Source organism: Grus americana, chromosome Z (assembly GCF_028858705.1).
Source record: "Grus americana isolate bGruAme1 chromosome Z, bGruAme1.mat, whole genome shotgun sequence".
NCBI lineage: Eukaryota > Metazoa > Chordata > Aves > Gruiformes > Gruidae > Grus > Grus americana.
In genome coordinates this window covers 68,839,302-68,860,859 of record NC_072891.1, presented here as the reverse complement: position 1 = coordinate 68,860,859, position 21,558 = coordinate 68,839,302, and the positions used below count along the sequence as shown (strand labels likewise).

The 21,558-nt window shown below is 37.7% G+C and overlaps 1 protein-coding gene across 5 annotated transcripts in view; it reads left to right on the top strand.

The window, feature by feature from the left end:
• Positions 1 to 19,974, top strand: part of TNFAIP8 (TNF alpha induced protein 8) — a 65,102-nt gene extending 45,128 nt beyond the window's left edge. For 2 of the 5 annotated variants that reach the window (XM_054809844.1, XM_054809845.1), the window contains exon 2: positions 18,138 to 19,974. In XM_054809844.1, the coding sequence (XP_054665819.1) occupies positions 18,138 to 18,703 (566 nt within the window). In that variant the 3' untranslated portion in view covers positions 18,704 to 19,974. Of the gene's footprint in view, positions 1 to 84; positions 360 to 11,329; positions 11,410 to 15,106; positions 15,563 to 18,137 lie in introns of those variants that run through there. The other 3 variants (XM_054809842.1, XM_054809846.1, XM_054809843.1) reach the window with 3 other exon arrangements.
• Positions 19,975 to 21,558: the final 1,584 nt, after the last annotated feature.

Here is a 21,558-nt window from a genome sequence, read left to right as displayed (position 1 = left end):
ACTCCACCCTTCCTACAGACTGGGGAGAATAAAATGCATAAACGGCGACTGCTGGCAAGTAAAATGAGGGTTTCTCTGAAGGTGCTGGTTTTCCAGACAGTCGCTGGTGTGCAGCTGCGAAAGGGGCGGGATCCTTTTCAAGTAGCTTAGTTGTGATTTGCTGAAGTCATAGACTTTTCCCCTTAAAATCCCAACCCTCTCTTTTTTTTTTTCCTTTCTTTTTTCTTTCTTTCTTTCTTTTTTTTTTTTTTTTGAGAAGTTGACTTGCGCCTGCTTCTCAGTGTGCACGTCAGCTGTAATCTGGTCCCCAGTGCCTTGCGCTGACACCATGAGTTCGGAGGCTGATGAACCTAAGGAAGGTATGGGTTTTAACTATTTTCACAGGAAAGGAATGCATGCTTGCGTCGCGAGCACCACTTTTGTGAGTGCGGAGGAGAATTTCTGCTCACTTTAGCTTTTGGGTATTCAAAGGGGAGGGAAAAATGCCTTGGCAAAATCATCCAAATTCCTGCTGATTTCACTGGGTATGAAATGACCAAAGTGTTGGCACCCAGGGATATCTATCTGTCTCGGCAATGGTAATTTACTCTCACGTGAAAAACTGGTAAGTGGAAGAAATGGTGTTTCAAAACACTGGTAGTAGAATATTGAAAGAGGAAGACTTTTTTTTTTTTATTTTGTAAGCACTGTATTTTTCAGCAAAAGAGGAAGTTACATGGGGGAGAAGTAAAAGGTCATTATTTTGGTAATAGGCTTGATGCCACTTACTTCCCTGTCCGAATGAGTGTGCATATGTGCGTGCACACGTGTGCACATGTTAAAGTCGAGCGAAATGTGCCAAAACTGCAGGGTTTCATTTACTGCTTCTACAGTGGAATGTGTGGAGGAGCTGGCAGTGCTCCAACGAAAATACAATTATTCACTAGTGTTGATTGGGAGGGGGTGCAAGCCAGAGTAGGACAGTAGGGAGCAAGTGGGGGAGGAGGAGGGCAATTTCCTGAAAGTGCCTATATACAAAAGAGCATTTATATAGTAGAGGGAACAGGGCAGTAGTGGGTTTATACACTGGATTTCTTAGAAGAGAATTGACACTGCATGGTTACGAATAGTCCTTAGGGAGACTCAAACTTACAGAGATCCAGTATGTCTCAGAAAAATAATTAAAAAAACCCGAACGCATAAGCAAGCAGTCAGGCAACGTAAGCGTTTTGTATTTGGTGAAAACAAGAAATTTTCAGAATATTTTAGATGATTTTCCCTTCACACTGTACAACTTCCCCCACTTGAAGAATAACATTACCAGGGACCTCTATCTGCATAAAAGAGTATTTTGTTAATTTGCAGAAAAGTCAGCTTGGACTTGAATCAAACTTAATGCTAATAATGCTGATAGAACCTGGTTAGTAATTAAGTACAATAGCCTGTGTTTTGATAAGAATTACAATGATGCTCTCTGTTTTCTTTTTCTTCTTTATTCTCATTGAATGAACTGATGAACTAAGAAACAGCTTTTCTTTTTTTCCCAAGAAGATTCTGTAGGACAGATTTATTGAAAAGCAAAACTGAAAAAAAAATTCTTTCTGTACAGAAACTGTTTGAAAAAGAGAACATGTGAAAAGAATGTGGCAATGTGAGCATTCTCCCTCAGTTTTACAGCAGGAGAGCGCAGCATGCATGCCATAGCATGAAAGATCCTCTGGTTTACATACAGGAAGCTCCAGACAATTTTACCAAGTTGGCTATATTTGAAATGTAAATTTTCTTGTTTAAAGAAACTTCTTACCTCCTTCGATGACTCAGACTTTTAAAATCTTCTGAAAATATTTTTGCCTTTCTGTGTATTTCTTTTGAAACAATTTGAGATGCCATGATCTTCACGCTGAAAAAAGCATTTGGAGCAGGTGGCTAAGACAGGAAAGAAGGGGTAGCTGTTTGGTTAGTTATTTTTAGCTGGGAAAATATATGGGGTTTGCTGACTTGTGATTTCAGTTGGACAGAATGGAAAATAAAAACAGTAGTCATTGTGGGAAAATGAGGCACAAGTATCACTGAGAGGGTTTATCAGTCGGTCTGTGAATGTACTCCTGGTAATATACTCCCATGTGTAGAGGAATTTAGAAGACGCGTGAGAAAAGGGGGTTTAGTGTATGTGTGAATAAAGACTGGGATTAACAGGTGAATATGTAGAGCTGCCAGCTTTTACACTACTTTGCCTAGTCTGATTGAAGATGGCATAAAACATCACTGATCAAAATAATGAAAAATACAGCCAAATACCTATGGATTTGTAGTGGTCCAGTGTATGTGGCATAAAATAGGCACTCAGAGTCTTTAAACTAACTAGTTCTGTTTCATCAAGAAACTGTGCTTTTTGCATTAAAAAAAATGATGCTTTACAAATTAAAACTGAATTTGGGTCTCAGGATTTTGACACTGAGGATATATAATCTTTTAACTGATGTACTGAAAGGGCAGTGGTTGATTTTTCATTTAGCTGCAAGACTGAAGGTCACTCTCTGACTTGCTCGCAAATTATGAGGCCCAGCCAGGGCATTTGTAGCTAAATGTCTGTGACTGATTATGGATTGGGTAGAGGGTACATTTGGACAATTATAAAATAGTTATTTTACCAAATTCTGTAGATTTCAAGGCCAAAGCTAGCAATGAAAGCATAGTGGTTAATCTGCTACATGCTAAAACGTGAAAGGAGGCGAAAGCTACAGGAAAAATATTATTTTAATATTATTTGGAAGCAAAGGCAGAATTTTCTTTTTTTCCTTTAGGTAGAGATGCTGAGGTGGCCAGGGAAGCATCACTGCCAGGAGCTAGTGGAGGGACATAAGAGGAGATCTGAAATTCAGTTGCAGCTTCCAGACGTGACTCTCGGACCATGTGTTGGAAGATCAGCCTGAACGAAAAGCAGAGTTGAGGGCACAGTAATAGCATCAAACATTGTGTATGTTCTGACAATGATCTGATGCTGAAGTGAGCAATGCTTCACTTCCAGTTACTTTATACAAGTGGATCGCAGTATTTGGAGACTGTTGGGATGTCTATAAAAGTGGATTTAATGGGTTAATATGTATTATTTTTTAAAATCTGCATAACAAAATCAAAGACCATAGGTTTAACTACTGTAAAAATTCACTATACCCATTGCTACAGTGAAACCCAAAATCAGGGTCAATTTTGAATGGCAAACTCCTAAAGATTTTCTTTTTTTTAAAATTAATCTAATAAAGGTCTTTGACCTCAAGTCAGATATTATTTTTTTAGCAGGAACTGGCAGTAAAAAGACATTGCTCTAAGACAATCATTACTTCACTGTATTTTGTACTAATTGCTGGATATGGTATATGCAGCAGTGTATCTGGGCTTTTCAGCTTCTGCCTTTGATCTCTGCATGGTCCGTATTAAAATGGCAACATGAAACAGGTTTTTTCTTTTCCTCCCATCATGCTGCGTAGTAACATTAGAACAATCTTTGTATTCATCTGTATACCACAATGCTGTGAGTGTGTGCATGCGCGTGTGTTTTGGTGTATGGCATCAGTCTGTATTGCATTTACAGATTCCAACAACTGTCACAATATAAATAACCCTGGCACATTTTCTTGTAGTTACTTTTGCCCTGGATGAAACTAAGAGCATGGTAAAGTCAAGAAAAAGACTGTAGCATTTAACTGCATGGCATAATTTCAATGTGGTGTTGGATGGTGGCATGTCATGTACCAAGGAAGGTAACAAATGGTTTCAGGCTGTTATTTGACTTAATTCCTTTCTGTGGTCCAAAGAAAACGTTTTTAATGCTGTCATATTGAAAATATGTATTATGAATATACCTTTTTAAATAACATGCCAATATCAATTTACATTATTGTGGTGTTAATGGATTCCTTACACAGTATTTCTTCAGTAGAAGGAAACAGTAATTTATTTAAAGCTTCAGAAAACTTCAGCTTCACTCTACAGGTTTTATGTTGTATATTTGGAAAACAACAGAAGATAAATCTAATGTGTCAAAGGAAAAGTAAGATAATAACAGATATTAGAGTGAAGTAATACATAGCCTGTGAAACAATGGATATTGTATTACAAAGTTGGAAGCAGGGAGAGCCTGCGTTGCACCTTTATTATAATTAGTTTTAAATACCGCATTTCATGGAAGAAAGACATCTCTGCATTCCTACAAATGCTCAGAGCTTTTTTAGACACAATTAGCATTTTTTAATCCAAATGAGATTACTGAGGAATGAGCTCACCTGTTTTCTTCCTTTTAGAGCTCAGAACAGACACACAGGGGTTATAAAATCACAGAGCACTCACTGTTTTGAGATGTCAATACTCCCTCCTGTAAGCAGTCATGGATTTGCTTTGACATTTTTCAGTCACCTCTCATTGTGTGAAAGTTTTCCAGGGTAGAATCGTGTTCATTTAGATAACTAATTGTTTGCTCTTGTGCTCGTACAGGCCACTTATTCATCCAAAACATTGATGGGAGTCTGTAACGTATGATTCTTCATCCCGCTATCTCCAAAACTAGCATTTAGTAAAACCTTTTATGACAGTGAACAGGGAGACCCAAACTATGCAAGTAGAGTGTTATCCATACATAAATACAACATGACAGTCCCATTTCATATGCACTTTTGAAGTCACAGACTGGTTTTGGGCACAATTAGAATAAAGTGCATAAAACCCGTAAGATTAAACAGAAATGGGATGTCTCAGTGTTCACTTTCAGACCCAAATCTGAATGGTTTTCTGTGAATTGTGGTAGCTTTCACAACTGCTTCTCTTTTGTGGAGCTCATTTCTCCACATGAAGCAGCACAGACAATTAGTATGTACTCCCCCCCCCCCCCCCATTAGACTCACCTTCTTCTCTCACCCCGAAGACTACAAAATTTGGGCTTCCTTTGTTTCACCTGCTCTTCGCTTACCCTCCCTTGTCAAACCAACAATCTCCATAAAACATCAACGCCAGTGAAACAGGCTTTTTGTTGAGAGTAGTCTGAAAAGTTCAGTTCAGGAGCAGGAAGAATCATCTGGCACCAATGGATGTATCAGAGATCTAGATTAGTCAATTTGAGGATTTTTTTATTCCACCAATAACCTGCCTACTGCTGATGAAGAGAATTAAAAGATTACTGGGGTCATACATATTATGTACGCAGGTCTATATATCAGAGCAATGCTTAACAATTTGGCATTTCATGTAATCCCTTCTATAAATTATTAGAATTCAAGATTAATAGGACAAGCTAAGGGCAAAATATATCACTTTAGTACAGGAAAGAAGGCAAAAAGGAAGTAAGCTTATGAGAAATTAGAAAGAATAATTACTAAGCTGACACTGTAATACTAATATATGCATGGAGAAAGCGTTGCCAGAGGTGCAAATAGTGGAGATGGAAGGAAAAGCAAGAAGCTAACACCTTAATGAAGAAAGAGTAATGGGAAATTTGGAGGAAGTAAAGACCGTGGTACACAGAGAAGTCAGAACTGCTAGATTTTTTTACTATAGTTTGCCGAATTGTATATTTAATGAAGGAAGATACAGGAAACAGATAAAGGGCTTTGAGGGCAGGAATACAACTGCCTTGGCTGGTAGCGCAGCTGCTGCAGCTCTGTCTAGATGTGGGCACTAGAATCTCTCAGTAAGAGCAATGACTTAAGGCTGCTAAACCATAAGACTCTGGAAACAGCTCTGCATCTCTCCCCTGAAAAATCAAAAGAACGGTTGGTTTTATTTTCCTGGCCAAATCAGGGTAACCTGTAAGATAACCTATGTGTGAATGGATTAGGTGGCCACTCTCATTGCTTCTTCTACAGGGTCAGAACTGAATGGGTTGAACTGGTGTTTTTTTGTTGTATACCACTTTTGAAAGGAGTAGTTGTCTCCTGCAGAACACTTCATACCCCACATATTTAGCAATCTCTTCCTTGTGCAGTTGAATCAGATGAGGAAGCTGGGTGGTAATTTGTGCAGAGGCCATGGGATAAGCACTAGCTGTAGCTGGTAGGTTACTTCAGAGAATTACTTGAACTCTTAATGGGTTAATCATTTAGCTATGATTGTTGAGTTGCATGCTAGATTGCTTTGAGAAAATTCCATTAATATTATTTTACTTATGGAATCAAATTTTTTAATCCTTAGTGAACTGCAAGACTCGTGTGTTTAATTTCAAATAAGATACAGTCCCTTGAGCTATCTGGTCAATAGAAAGAATCATAGACTAACTGAGGCTGCAGGGAACTTCTGGGGGTCATTGGGCATACCCTTCCACTTGAGGGAGAACCAGCATTGAAATTGGATCCAAATTCAAAGCTAGATGAGGTTGCTTAGGCTTTTTCTAGTCAAGTTGACAGGGTCTTCAAGAGTGGTGGTTCCACAACTTCCCTAGCAAAATATTCCCATATGTGACCACCCTTGCCATGAAGGTGGTCATTCCTAATGAGAATTCCCCTTGCTGCTGCTTGTGTCTGTTGCCCCTTGCTCTTCTGCTGTGTATCCTCAGAAAGAGCCTGGCTCTGTCTTCTCTGTAACTTCTCAGTAACAAGTTAGATGCATCAGTCAGGTCCACTATTAGTCTTCAGGGTGAGCAAACCCAGTGCGCTCAGCCTGTCTTTCAGCCCCCCAACCACCTTGGTGGCTGTCTGCTGGACTTGCTTCCATTCATCAGGTCCTTTTTTGGAGAGAAACTGGGGAGCCCAAAACTAGACACAGTACTCCACATATGGGAACATAGTTCTTTGTTTTCAAATTCTACCAGTCTTTTCCATCTTACAGAATTGATTTTTATACTGGATGCTTAGTTTCCACATCTTCCTTCATTTATTTGTTGATGACAGCATTTGCTATATTATAACACTTCTTAGAACGTTGGGTTGTTTTCTTTGAGGAATTTGCAAACTATGTGCTGTCATAAATGAGACAGAGGTTAGAGATCAGGAATCTCTGGAGAACCGAAAGAAATATCTGGGTAAGGGAAGGGTCTTGTACCTACATTTGGAAAGGCTGTATTCTTTATCAGTGTTATTTCCAAGTATACCAACAGCATAAATGAATGGCTGCTAAGAATTACGAGTATTTTGTAATACAATGTGCCAGCGATAACATAAGGAAAATATAACACTTGGATACAAACTGTAATTTGTAATTTGTATTCAAAAGCAAACATCATTTCTTTCATCAGTAGCGATTTATTATTTGGTCAAATCTTCTGTTAAATGTGCAGTTTTGTGAGGGTTCTTAAATGCTGCTGTTTGAGAAGCAAATTGCTTCCCCTCTCCCCTCTCTTCTCAGACAGAGTCTCTATAAACACATTTGGGTAATAAATATAGCAAATAAAAACTGTATTGCAGGTATTATTTTAACCTTCTACACTGATTTTTTTGTTTTGTTACAATTAGGTTACAAAATGTGGTAAGAAGAGAGCTCTTGCACACATAAAGAGATGTGGAAGAGCTACTGATTTTTCTGCTACTTAGAGACAGCTTCTGTTTTTCTTTTCCGTACATCACACTCAATAGAAGAAGTAGTAGGCTAAAAATAGTTTCATCTATTTCATAATGGCTTTAAAGCCAAAATAACTTTTTCATGTTTAAGGATTAATTTTTCATCTTTGCTTATTGAGTAGATACTTCATAGATCCAGCGGTATCCGATAGTAGTACTGTTAGTAGTAACAGTTGCTGTATATGACTTTATAAGAAATTTGAGTGCTTAAACTACCTGTTTCTGTGTTAATAAATAGCACCAATCTGAACGTTAGTCTTATACATATTGACATTAACATTTTTTGGTACTGTGAGAAATCTGGAGGTTACAGATTTTCATGTTTTCTCTGTCTACAGCAGTAGATTTGTTGAGTTACTTGCGTTTTTTAATAGTGGTGTACACTTTTTCTTTTGTGGGTGCACCTCCGTCATGACTACTGAACAGGATACACATTAGCAATGCAAATACAACTGCCAGTGACTTGGTTCTTTTAACCATAACATCAGCAAAGACACAAGCCTTAAACCTGCTGTCAGTTGGGCACAGTCTTGTTTTGAGTGAGGAGGAGAGAAACTGGGAAACTTGTCCTTTGAGAGTTTCATTCTACATTCATCATAAATTTTGTTTTTCTTCATAAGATTGCCTGCCTGGGCTGGGGTGTGGTTTGATTCAGTTTTATAAGATGATTCCCTGTCACAATTCTGTTTTGTGGTTCATTTCTAGTGCTTGACTGGCTAGCAATGAGAAGTAGAGAGCCTGTGCCTCTGTGTGGCATGGTGGATTTGGTCTGGGGAACTTGGGATCCAAAATCTTCAGCACAGATCTGTTTTGGCAGAAGCAATGTAGAGGATTGAATACACACTGTATAAACTAATTTATTTTACCCTAGCTTTTGCTGAATTCAGTACTGATATCTCAAACTATACAGATTAGTAATGAAATATCAGCATGTCTGTTTTGCATAGCAATAGGGGAAACCCACATTTCAGTTTGACATACGATATATAAACTTTGGGGTGTCTGCAGAGAGTCTTGTTCCTGCTGGCAGTTTACAGTAATGAGAATAAATTTCAGTAAAGTGGGAGTTAGTATTTCATTTATTTGAGAGCGTTTATCCTTGAGAGGTTCGTAATTTGAAATCCAGGGACATATTCTGAGATGTATTTTATGTATCTATGAAGGCTGGTACTTGCAAGTTTCTCTAAGGCATTGGTTGCTGACCTGTGATTTCAGTGTACCTCTAAGGATGTGATACCCTCAAATCTTGATCCCAAAGTGTGTACATTTCACTTCATACAGGAATTAATAAAGCACTGAATCAGTGCATACACAGACAAGCTTCCACTTAAATTAACATCATTGAGTTGTGCAGGAAACTTTGACTTTGAAAAAATGCAGAAATTCCATTGTTTTAAAGCTTTCATGAGATCTGGTTTTGCTTTTACTATGTTCTCTTTACCATACCATTCTACAAAGACAGTTTTATTTATGGAAGGAAGAAAATTTTGGTTTAACATTAGCAAAAGCAAGTAAATGACCCTGGTGAATATTTCAGCTACTGATTCCAAGGGCTATTTTTCCCTACTTTTTTCAGAGAAATGAATGAATGTTTCTGTTCACTTAAAAACATTTATATTAAAAATATTCACTGATAAATAGTGACTTAGACTTTACTTCAGAAACTAACAAAGAACTTGAAACAACGAATCATGAATTTGAGCAGCTATGGACAGAAATAGTGGATACTTCAGGGAGGGGTAAGAATAAAGTTTGGCTCTAGTGTCTACATCTGTGATAAGATGTCTTCACCAAGCTCACAGCCTTGTCCTCAATGGTGGAGAGCAAAGATTTGGAAGCCTGTGATGCAAGATATCACTGTCCTGGATGTATGTTTAAACTAACCTTTCTTTGCAACAAACAGTGGTTGTTTTATTTTGCTCCTTGTGGAAGAGGGGAGGGTAAGGGAAATGCGTATTAGCAGTGGCAATGGAAAAGACCACTATGGCCACCAAGTGTGGTCCTCCATAATCACAGGTACCGTGAATAATTGGTGCGGAAGAGTAGACAAAGCATATATTCTATGTACTGGCATGCATTTAATGCCAGAAAACTTACCCTTGCTATAAAACAGGAAAATAGGTAGTGAAAAATTTAAAACTGCAAAAGAGATTAATTGACACTAGTGTCCCAGGCCTAAAGACCAGCTGGTATTTGATAAGTAAAATTCTTAGATGGCATATTTTCTTGTGTTTTATAATTTGCATTTCAATGTTGATATTGAAAAAAGAACATAATAACCAGAGACTTGAGAATTGAGTGCCCTGGGAATCACTACTGTTTTTTTCTGTATCTGGCCTGTAGCTGCAGCAATCTTCAGTGCCTCAGCAGTTTCTTTGGAAAGGAAAAGACAGAAACTATATGGGGCAGGGGAGCAGGTGTCATTTAGTTTCTCAGGCAACCAGTGGAAGATACAAGAGCAGTATGTATAAACAAAGTGCAAGCTTGCAATCCAAACCATCTCAACATTACACTGAAAGAGAGGTACCAAGGGCCTCCTGTCTGCAAGAAACAGACAGGGTGGTATACGGATCAATGTTGAACTGAGAACCAGAACTAGAAATACAGGAAAAGCATTATTAATTACTTCCAAAACCATTGTAAGATCACTCACAAACCTTTCTGTCATGTGAACTCTCTGAAGCCTCTGCTGTGGCTTTCTTTACATGCTAATCAAAATGTATGCCCTTTCCATTTTAACAGCCAGGTTGCTACCTTGTCCTTGTGATTGAGTTCCCTGTTCCTCTCATGCCAGATTGCCATCTTGTCTCAACCTTCCAGTTCATTGTATTTTTGCCACATATATTTAAACTTCCTCTTAACTCCACACCCCTCCCCCCCCCCGCCCCTGTCAAATTTAAGTCTCGCCAATGCATTCAAAGTTCCCCAGGGCTGCTGGTCTCAATCCTTTTCCTTCTGCATTCAAGCCAGAAGCTCTTTTGTTACACTCTAGGTCCTGTGCATACATCAAAGGGTGGTTTTTTGGGGTGGTTGGGGGTTTTTTTTGGTTTTTTTTTGTTGGTGGTGGTTTTTTTGTTTGTTTGTTTTTGTGAAAAGACATTCCTTTTGCCACAATGGTTGTAAGAACAATTAGATACCTCTTTTTAAACTTTAACTTTTGGTAAAACATTAAATTGTAATGGCCAGATTATTTTATTGTAAGTGCCACTTGAGTTAGGGAGCTTGGCACTGTTGCCTTGCTGCACTTTGGTATGTGTTTCTGAGGCTGGACAAAAAAATACAGTACCTGTGTTGCATTTGCTTGATGGGAAGGAATGACCTGAGATATGCTTTATTTCCTATGAAGAGATTTGTGCAGTATTACTGTGGAGTGTGCATGGACACCTGGTAGATACAGAGAAACTTGAAGTAGCCCTGAAATGGCCAACAGCTGAAATATACAGGCTGCATATTTGGTACCACAGCACCTGTTGTTACATTCCAGCAAGGATAACAAATGGTGGCAAAGGAGTGAAATACCAAATTAAGTTCATGACCCTACTCTGTGTGACTATCATTTTCTCTTTAATATCCAACTTATTTTAAAACATGCTTCTCTAAGAGCAGGCATCAGAAGTTAATCTTTTTTTCTTATTAAAGCTGCACTGTTAATTAAAATACATGCAAAGGCTCTAGGAAAAAGGGCTTTTTAAGAAGGCTTTTTAAATTTCTAAATCAGCTACAGTATATGTATCATGTGATGCACAGGGTGGCTGTGGGAAGCACAGGCATGTAAAACCAGAATAACTTGTTGGCTCAGACAGGTCTCATGGGACTGCAAAACTCTGCACATACGTTCTGGTTGGAAATAGCATCTTTACTTGCCACACTACCCAGCATTAACCTCCAGGTACTTTTTTTTGGCAATTCTTCTCACCTCTTGATCAAAAAAGTATTTTGTGTTCTGTCTTTTCATGGTTTGGTTTTGTTTTTGCAGCTAGAAAGTGGGTCATCTTTTGCTGTTGGTCAAATTTTGGACATTTTAATACACTAAGGCTAGAATTAAATAGCAAAATCATGAAGCATACAATATCATATGCATTTTGCAAACCTATTGACAATGATTTCTTCAGCACTTTAATGACTAAAAAAAGAAGGTGTTCCCAATGGTGTTTGCTAGCTTTTCTTTTATCTTTCCCTTGTTCCTGCTGTTGAACTTATGCTCACTTCCAGTATGAGTATACATATAAGACATACTGTATATTTCACAAAATGTTTGATTAGCCAGATTTTTTTTTAATAATTGCTTGATTAACTGTTGCTTCAGAGTGACTTCAAAATCCAGTAAGCCTGCTCTTGCAATATTTGCAATGCATTAGGCTTGGGTTCAGACTGGGATTGGTTTTTTTAACGTCTTCCAGTGTGAATGTTAAAATCAGTATACACTGCTTGACTAATAAACTTTCTTATAGTATGCTCAGTTGGTAAAGATTATGGTGAGTGAGAATTTAGTACAATTTACTGTACCTATTAAGAGAACTGTAGGCAAAGGTTACTTACCTTTATGAACAAATGCTTTGTATGCATTGAAAATTTCAGTTTAAACTGTTTTCTAGTTAAAATTGATATTCATATATAAATCTCCCTTTTTAAAAACGAGGTGCCAAATAAAATATTTGCTCTTCAAATAAGGACCTTGTGTACTTGAATCGAAAAAAGTAGAGATACATGTGGAAGAAGTAAGTCCTGTATAGGGCCCTTGTTTTGGGTTTTTTTTTCTCCTCCTGCACTTAGCCGTTTGCCCTCTGGGTTTTCCACTGCCTGATGGTGCTTGCCCAAGCTTTCTGCCCTGTTCCAGTCTTTTTCTCAGTAAACTCTGTGGCTGCCCTGGTCTCTTCTCACCCCTGCCATCAGCTAGCTTATAAATTGCAATCCCGGTGTCTGAGGTTGAAGAGTGGAACCTGACAGAGAGCTGTCTGGTCTTGCATGTCTGGTACAAGCTTCAGTTTTCATGAGCTTTTGAAAAGCCAACATGTGAACAAATGCTTGTGAATGGAGAGACTGGCCAATATGCTGAAGTGGCGGTCTGGGGACTGCTGCGTTTTTGGAATGACTTCTACATTGCAAGGACTTTTTCTGTGCTTTTAAAAAAATTAAATTTAACACACCTTTCACCCAGGAAACTATGAAGTACTTAGATAAGAATCAGAACACTGACTCTTCTGTTTAAAAAAAACCCAACAACCCAACACCAAAAAACATTCTTTGAAACTGTGACTCACTCAGATTGTTATTAAGAAGAAGCTATAAATCAAGGTGGCAGCTAGACAAATCAGCTTACCTTATTCATATCTGAAGAATTCATAATGTGTCCTACCACTCATTTTTTAATCTTATCATCAGGTAATAAGTACATTGTGAAAGTTGTTACAGCCCTAGTAACAGGTTTATGACACTATTTCTGCCTGTTCTGTACTTCAGGACTTGTTCGTTCACTGATGCTAGCTCTTGCAGTTTATCACTGTTGGAGATTTACCTTACTGAAGTCATGTGTTTATACATGAAGTCATATATTTATACGCCTCAGTGTATTTATTTTTTTAATGTTTCTGGCCTTTATCATTCCTGAAAACAAGGGCAGCCCTGTAAAGACCCAGAAAGCAGAAGGCACAAGAAAAAGTAAAAATTCGGTAAATTTTTTTTTATCCTTTGATATCTAGGCGATCTCATGATTTTGGAGGTGCATGACTCATGCTCACATACACTCAGAGAGCATAGCGCTGTCAATCTCGTTTGATTTCAAGTTGCCTCCCTCCAGGGAAATGATGCGCTCTCACTCCGGGAGTCTGACTGAACATGCAATTCGTACAACGTGCACAGGCTTTTAGCTGTAGCTCTCACCCGCGGTCTGTAGAGAGACAAACATGCTCGTCCACACAGGATGCCTGGCAGGAAATCAGTTGCCACAGTTCTCAAAGCTGTGTGATACGGTCTTTTAAATGCACCCAGTTGCTGCTGTCTCTTTCTTCCTAATCCCGTGTAAGTGTTCTTTGTGCCTTCCCAAAAACCCCTGTCAGCTTTGGACGTCGCGCTCCCCAGGTACTAGTGCAGTGCATGGTATGCCAGTCAGTACAATGAGAACTGGGTCTCGCGCAGCAGTGGTGGTGTTAATGGCTTCACAGCCACATTTTCTCTTCCGCTGGTACTGTTGTATCAACATACCGATATGTACGCTGGAAATGCAACTCATGTCAGAAAGCTCAACTCTGGACTTGCCCGAGGAATTTAACATGGTTCACTGGAAGTTTTTACTGGATGCTTTTTTTTCTAGTCCTTCTTTATTACAAGCAGCTTAAAAATACTCGGTGACTCAAGTATTCATTGTCAATGTGCATGACATTAAAAACACTCAGCTGCAAGTGATGTTGAATCTACCATTGACTGTTATCTCGTGGAAAAAACATTCTGCCTTAAGGCAGTGAAATAATCTGATTCAATTTTTTTTTGTTTCAAATATTACTTTTTTCTTTTTTTTCCCCAGTTTAAATAGAGTTGAGAAATAGGGTATTTGGTAATAGGCATTTGCCACAGTACGGAGGGAGGTGTACTGGCTTCCATGTCAGGGAAAAGTCAGCATCGCAGCCATGAGTAGTAGCTGCCCTGTATTTTTATGCCAGTCTCCTGAGAGCTTATTAACCCACAATTCTAAATTTTCACTGAAAGTTTATACTTCCACCACAGTTCTAAGGAAAATGTGTGTAAGGTAAAATATTTTGGGGAAAACACATCCAGAATGCTACATGTCCAATATTTATTGACTTTAACACACAAAATACTAATATTAAACACACTTTTGGTTGTGAAAATTAAGAAGTTTCATAATTAATAAGCAACTTTCACTGGAGGTAGTCTCTAGAAACTTGTTTGCTCCTCTAAATCATAAATAGTAAGACTTTGCAGATGTCCCCATTATCCCTAAGATCCTGTGAATTTCAAAGTAACGGAGGCAGGATTTCCTTTGAGAGCCTTTCCCCCTGCACTACTCTCCTGTGTGGAGGGGCAGCTCTACTGAACATAATCATGTTTATTTGTATAGATTGTCCAGAAAATGACATCCTATTGATTTCAAAGAGGTTATCTTTTGATGATACGATTTTTAGAAGTGAAGTATAAAACTGGAAAGAAATAGCTATGAAGAGCAGTCATCAGGAAGAACTACCTGTGAGATGTTTAAAATCAGTGTGATTACCTGCCCAAATTCTGCAGGCCACCAGAGAAATGGCACTATTTCAGTTTCAAGTACAAGGATAGGGCCTGCTAGTGCAATAGCTGATTTATAAATCGTGGCCAGCTACTGTAATCTCTCTTAAAAGGTGACTACATATGATCAACCCTAAGAAAATGAGGCTGCTTTAACTAGTTGTATAAATGTGGATTTACATGCTTATTTTTAGGTCTGAAATTGCAGTCAGAGGATTGAAAGGGAGTGCTCGCTGTCCTCTCGTTGGGAATGAGGGCTGGTGACACGTAGAGCCGCCGGCCACCCCTCACCCGCACCCTGTGACCCAGGAATCAGGCATCTCCCATACACCGAGTATCTGCATTTGCAGATACCGGGTTAATGTTTTAACCTCTTCTTGACATGTCCCCTGCCCTTTTGAGTCACAGGACCTTTCTTCTCCCTCCCTTTCTGCTAATTGTTCCAGTTGACAGTTAGCAATAACGGCTATTGGTGTTGCAGTGCTTGCTCAGCAGTGCAATTTCCTTTCAGCTCTCTTTTCAAGGAAGTGAAACCACTCGATGTATTTTTGCATTCTGAGGTGCCAAAGCAAAATGAAGCACTGCAGGCAGAAGGGAAAGGTAGCTGAGAAGAGCTGCTGCTATGGTGAGGGGGAAAAACCCACGTTCACTCCCTGATAGCTTCTGACAGTGTTTCAAAGCACATGATAAAGTGCCGGCTGGATTTAGGGGACTAAATAAGCCTCAGGCCAGTCTTCACCTCTGGTATTTTGTCGCTTTTTCTGCTGTCAACATTAACAATTGCAATTCCTTTTGATGAACAAGTAAGTAATAATTTTACTTTTTTTAAGGAAGTATTTATGTTCAGTCTGAGGAGCTCTATAATCTTACTGCTTAAACTCAGTTTTATTTAAGCAATTGACTGAAATACAGTTTAGGTCTTTTTGCCATCGGTAAAGCGGAAAATTCTGATTATAAAATACAGTTTGCAAGTTCCTTTTTGGATTGACTGAAACACTGAAGTATGAAATTTACATATTTAGCAATTAAATCAGAACGTATGTAATAACACAGGGGAAATGAAGATGACCTATGGTGTATTGCAAAGTAGATAGAAGAGCCGTGCTGGGTAGTCCCCGATCTTGAACAGTTTTTAGAGAAATGCCATTAAGAGTTTAACACCTCTTGTAAGTGAGCAATTCCTGCTTTGCTTAGCAATGGCAATTACACGTTGAGCTCCATTTTGTCAAATGTTAAATTACATAAAACTGTAAATTTTTTAGAAAACTGCCGTGTTTTCAGTTTCTTGAAGTTGATATTCTGTTAGAACCATATCTGAGTGTTTGTGTGACTTGCTGGAGGCAGGTTGTAGGGATTTCTGTTCAATTACAGTGGAGCACTCTGTGATATAATATCATTTCATAAGAACAACTACAGCATCCTGGGAAGGAACATTTTAAAACATGTATAGTATGGGGGGCTGTGTGTGTGTGTTTCTGCAAATTTATGGAATATACTTTGAAACAGCAACTGCTATTAGTATGAACATCTATATATCTGTGGAGTGTCAGAAAGAAGGCACGAGCAATTAGTAAATTGGAAGACTTTAAGAGATAAAAGTTATGAAAGAACAATTGATATTCCTGTTTTGAAGGAAAAAACCTCATTCCTCCGTAGATCTTTGTAAAGCATTGGCTGCTGAGTTCTAGTATTTGACCATCCTTTGAAATACTTTGATTAGTTTTATTTGAATAGTTAACAGTTGCAGTTTTATATTGAAAAACACAAAAAGAGAATCAAATACTTTCAGTTCAGATTGAATGCTTAGTATCTTTAATGTCTTCTTGTATCTTGGTGGTTGAGAAATGTGTCCGTCTTGTGATCTTGAGTGCTTTGCCCAAGAGGGTTAACAATGAGTTCTTTGGTTTTTAAGTGTCCTCATGGAGTAAAGATTTTTAAAAATTCACTCAAACACTTCATGCTTCAAAACAAAATAGAGGTATGCACTGAAAGTCTTAACAAACCTGCTTGAAAGTTGCCAAGATGACAAAAAAGCAGCTTGTTACTAAGTTTCTCAAAGGTACTGTTGTAGAAAAATTGCAGATTTATGTCTCATATGTCCTGAAGGACAAGTTTCTTCTATTTGCTGGAACCCCAGAGGCAGCCGGCGTCTGAACACACCCAGCTGCCCAAATACAAACAGTTAAGAGTAAACCTTTTCCAAATTCAGGGACTTATGGTTTGGCATCTGCAGAGTTTATGTTTTCATTAAAAGGGGAAAAAAAAAAAAAAGTTTCCAGGCCCTGTGTTTGCAAAGCAAACCTTCCATATGTGAATTAAATGTAAGCAGATGAAGCTTTCCTTCAGCCTGTCTGAGACTCCAGGAAGGCTGCAGCATAAAGGCAGCCATCCCCCAGACTGCTCCACCTGGAAAGACGAATCCACGTGTGACTTAGTGGAGAAGGTGCTGCAAAGGGAATGTGCTGTAGATAATCGTCACTGGAAACAGAACATGAGCAGTAACATTTCACAAAACAAGTCTGTGAAAGAATGTTTGGGAGTTTTAAGTGTCTGAAGAAATTACAAACCAGTCATTGGGTATATTGGTGCAAGCAAGCATAGTTCTGGAGGTGCAAATATGTTCTAGAATCTACTTTGTTGGTCACAGAACAGTTTCTTTATAAGGTTATGCTAGCAAGTGTTACAGCAATCCCTAGACTGTTCATTTTTGGCTATTTCTGCATTAAGTATAGGACATAGAAGTGTTAGTCTGTAGTTGCTTTCCTTCTGAAAACTAGCATCTTCATATTGCACCCAGAGAATCTTAGTATTGTTTGCTGACAAATTATTTTTGTGTTCTATTATTTTTTCTATATGTGTGTGTATAAATATATTTATATATGGGATCTGAATTTACTGATCATGTAAAATGCTGAACAGGAAAAAGTTCTACAATAGTCAGTTTACTGAATTACTATCTCTAATTGAGTAGCAGTGGTAATTTTCATGACATTGGGATAGTCATGGTTTCAGATTTCATTTCGAATATCAGAATCAGATCAGACTCACAACTTATCTGATCAAATAGGGCAGGTTTATTGCCTCAATTTGAAATGCCATCAGTCCATATATAGAGATTTTAAGCCATTTTTGAGCAAATTCTATCTCATTTTATGTTTTCTCAAAAGTAAAACAATCTTAAAGAATGTAAACCTACAGACAACAGAGTATTAGGGACGGAAAAATGGGTTTTTCTGCAACTACGTGCATAAGTTTGCATTATTTTTTGTGGCAGTTAGTAGGACTAACATTAATCGATAGACATGGAAATATTCCTGAACTTACTGTCCATAGTATGTCTGCTGTGAAATATGATTGTATACTTTTTTTTTTCCCCAGTGGCCACAGATGTCTTCAACTCCAAAAGTCTGGCCATTCAGGCCCAGAAGAAGATCCTTGGAAAAATGGTGTCCAAATCAATAGCAACTACTTTGATTGATGATACAAGCAGTGATGTTCTAGATGAGCTCTACAGAGTGACAAAGGAATATACACAAAACAAAAAGGAAGCAGAGAAAATCATCAAAAACCTCATTAAAATAGTCCTCAAATTGGCAATTCTCTACAGGAACAACCAATTTAATCAGGATGAAATAGCGTTGATGGAGAAATTCAAGAAGAAAGTTCATCAGCTGGCTAAGACCGTGGTCAGTTTCCATCAGGTGGATTATACCTTTGACAGAAATTTTTTGTCCAAACTGTTAAACGATTGTAGAGAGCTACTTCATGAAATCATTCAACGCCACCTGACTGCAAAGTCACATGGACGTGTCAACAATGTGTTTGATCACTTCTCTGATTGTGAATTTTTGGCTGCCTTGTACAATCCCTTTGGACCTTATAAACTCCATTTGCAGAAACTTTGTGATGGTGTCAACAAAATGCTAGATGAGGGGAACATATAAGTACTTGACTGCCTATGCATTATTTGTAGATGGAACACTGTTGATTTATGAAGGAATAAGGGAGCATGTGAAAAGGGTTTTTTACATTATGACAAATATTTCCAAAATATCTTTATAAATTGATTCCTTACTATGAGCTATCTGTTGCTATTCACAGTCCATCTGGAAGAAAGACTGCGCATGATTTTTTTACTGTGCTTTGTCTATGGAAACAGCTGGATAAAGACAATAAAACAGAACAGTCCAAGTAGAGTAAGAGTCTTGCAAGATAGATATACAAAACAAAACAACATGCTGTTAGACAATCCAAAACTTTCATACATTTACAGAATTATTTCTAAACTATTAGAGTCCAGTAATGTTAGTAACAGGCTATTATGGTGATGGTACACTCTATAATTTCTTTGACTTATTTGTAAAATATATATTCAATTCATTTATAGTCTTTTATGCTCTCTGCACAGATCACAACTTCCTAGTGTTGCCCTTATGAAGCATTCAGTTTTAAGTAATATCAGTGATGCTGTCATGTAGAGTCTTAACAGGCTTGTTCACCTCCAGCTCAGTGGTGAAAACTTCTGTCTGCAAGGCTACCAAGTATAGATCCTTATAGACCCACACAGATGCTTGCTTCCTTTGATTATATGGGGATTATTTGAGGAATAAGCTACAGTATAATAGCATAACTGGGGAAAACTATTCCCTAGAAAACACTTGCGGTACGGAATTTTAACTTTGCCTATGATAAGGTAAAACACAGTGACTTACCTGTGCAATGCCTTAAGATATTTAGAATACTGCTAATAGGTCATAGTTCTTTTTGGCAAAGTGTGAGTCAGTATATTGTATACACTAGGCTTATGTGTATGATGATGTGAATTCAGAAAACTTAATCATCTGAAAATAAATTCCAAGCCTGTTTGCTTTGTGTACAATGAAACTAGAAACAGAAATTAGTTTTATCATTGCGTTATATACTATTTAACTAATGGAAAAATGACATCTTGAATAAATTTTTTTTTCTTCTTTTCTCTCCTCTTACCTTTCATCCTTCTTTTCCTCCCTCATCTTCTCCCTTCCATGTCCTTGGGGATAAAAAAAAATGTGACTTTCTAGACACTGTAATGTACTTAAAAGCATGAAGTTAATACATTTCAAACATCCGAAGACTTTTTGTTAGGAAGCATATAAAGAATTTTCTGTTTATTTAATTGCTATTGTTTTTGCTGTTTGCTGTGTCCTTTTGTTTTAATGAGTAAACCAAAGAATATTTGCACTCTGAACTTTTCATGCCTTTTTTTTTCCTCATTGTATTTTAAATTATAAAGACCAAACTTGGCCTGTGGCAGCAACGAAAGCATCACAGCCTCTGACGTATGGTTTCAGCATTACTTGCGATTTTTTAAGGGAGAAAATTCACTTTTATTCATGTTTCTTTGGTCACTAGGTTCTGAATATTCACCAAAAGGTTCCAGAAATGTGTGTTCAAAATGTGAACTCATGTTATACAAGCGACTAGTGTCTACCAGACAGAAGATTAATGTACAACTGGGCTGGAACAACTAGGAACTGATGTAAGGATAGTGCACCAGAATTTTACAAGAAATAGATTATTAGCTTGACATCTGAAGGAATATAATTTACGATTCCTTCCCATGTTTTACCTAAACAGTAAATACATTGTACTTTTGTCCATCGGAAGTCATGTATAGGAATGCAACATGTATTTGCTCCACCTATTTCTTTTCTTTTCCCACCTAGAAAGAGAAAGCTGTTTGTTTTCTTTCCCAGTTCTTCTCTCTGAGGTGAGAATAAGAAGGAACTTGACTTGTAGAAATTGAAACTGTTTTCTTTACAAATCCTATTTCTAAATCATGTTCTGATTCTCCAAAATAGCATAGTTTATAATAAATGGTAACAGTACTGAAAGGAGGACAGGGCAGTACCTTGTTTAGAACCAGGTACAATATATGCATGTGCTGTGTAAAGATTTTCTTCAGCCATGATCCAGAATATTTTGACTGCTCAAATTTGAATATTCTCTGGGACAAAAATTGCTTAAATGGTCCTTGTACATTGTTAATGAATACCTACTTACATGTATATGAGCTATTTTGTAGTCAAAATATGTGTATTTTCAGTAACACAGTAACTTCTTAGTTGCATTCTCTGGCCATGTAGTTTTTAGAAAAAGTGAAAATTGTTCATGGAGATTTGATTAAAAGCATAAAAACTTGACAAGTGGGAGAAGTTATATTTAGCTCACAATCTAGTTACATTCTTCTAAGATGCTGTAACAATAGTTCTTGTCTGGCATTCATTTTCAATTACATAGAAGTGACTTCTGTAATGATGAAAGAAAACAATTGTACTGGATTTCCAAAGACCTACCTTTATAAATAACATGACCCAGCACTCAAGCTGTGTAATTTTGCAGTTAATTTATTTTTCCTGCAACATACATAAATAGTGGCTTTAATTATCAAAATTCAGAAATAAATTGATAGTATTTTTCCTTGTAATAAAGCATCAACCTTCTAGCAGAAACTTGACATAGTCAAGAGTTTAAAAAAGGTCACAGCAGTAACCTGTTTAATTATGGGTAGGATAATGTCATTATTCTGTGCTGTAACACTGGTGCAACACTGTGTTTTAATAGGGTAAAATTATTAATGTATTAAAATCCAATCATCATGGATTCATTTTACAGTAGGCTTTTAAATCTCAGTATCTTAGGTGTTTCATATTTGTAACGTCCTTTTAATGTTTAGTTAATATGTAGTGCCCAATGCCATCCCAAATGTGTGTTGGTGAAGTTGTAGAAGTTAAAACGAATGTTACAGCCTTCTACAGGA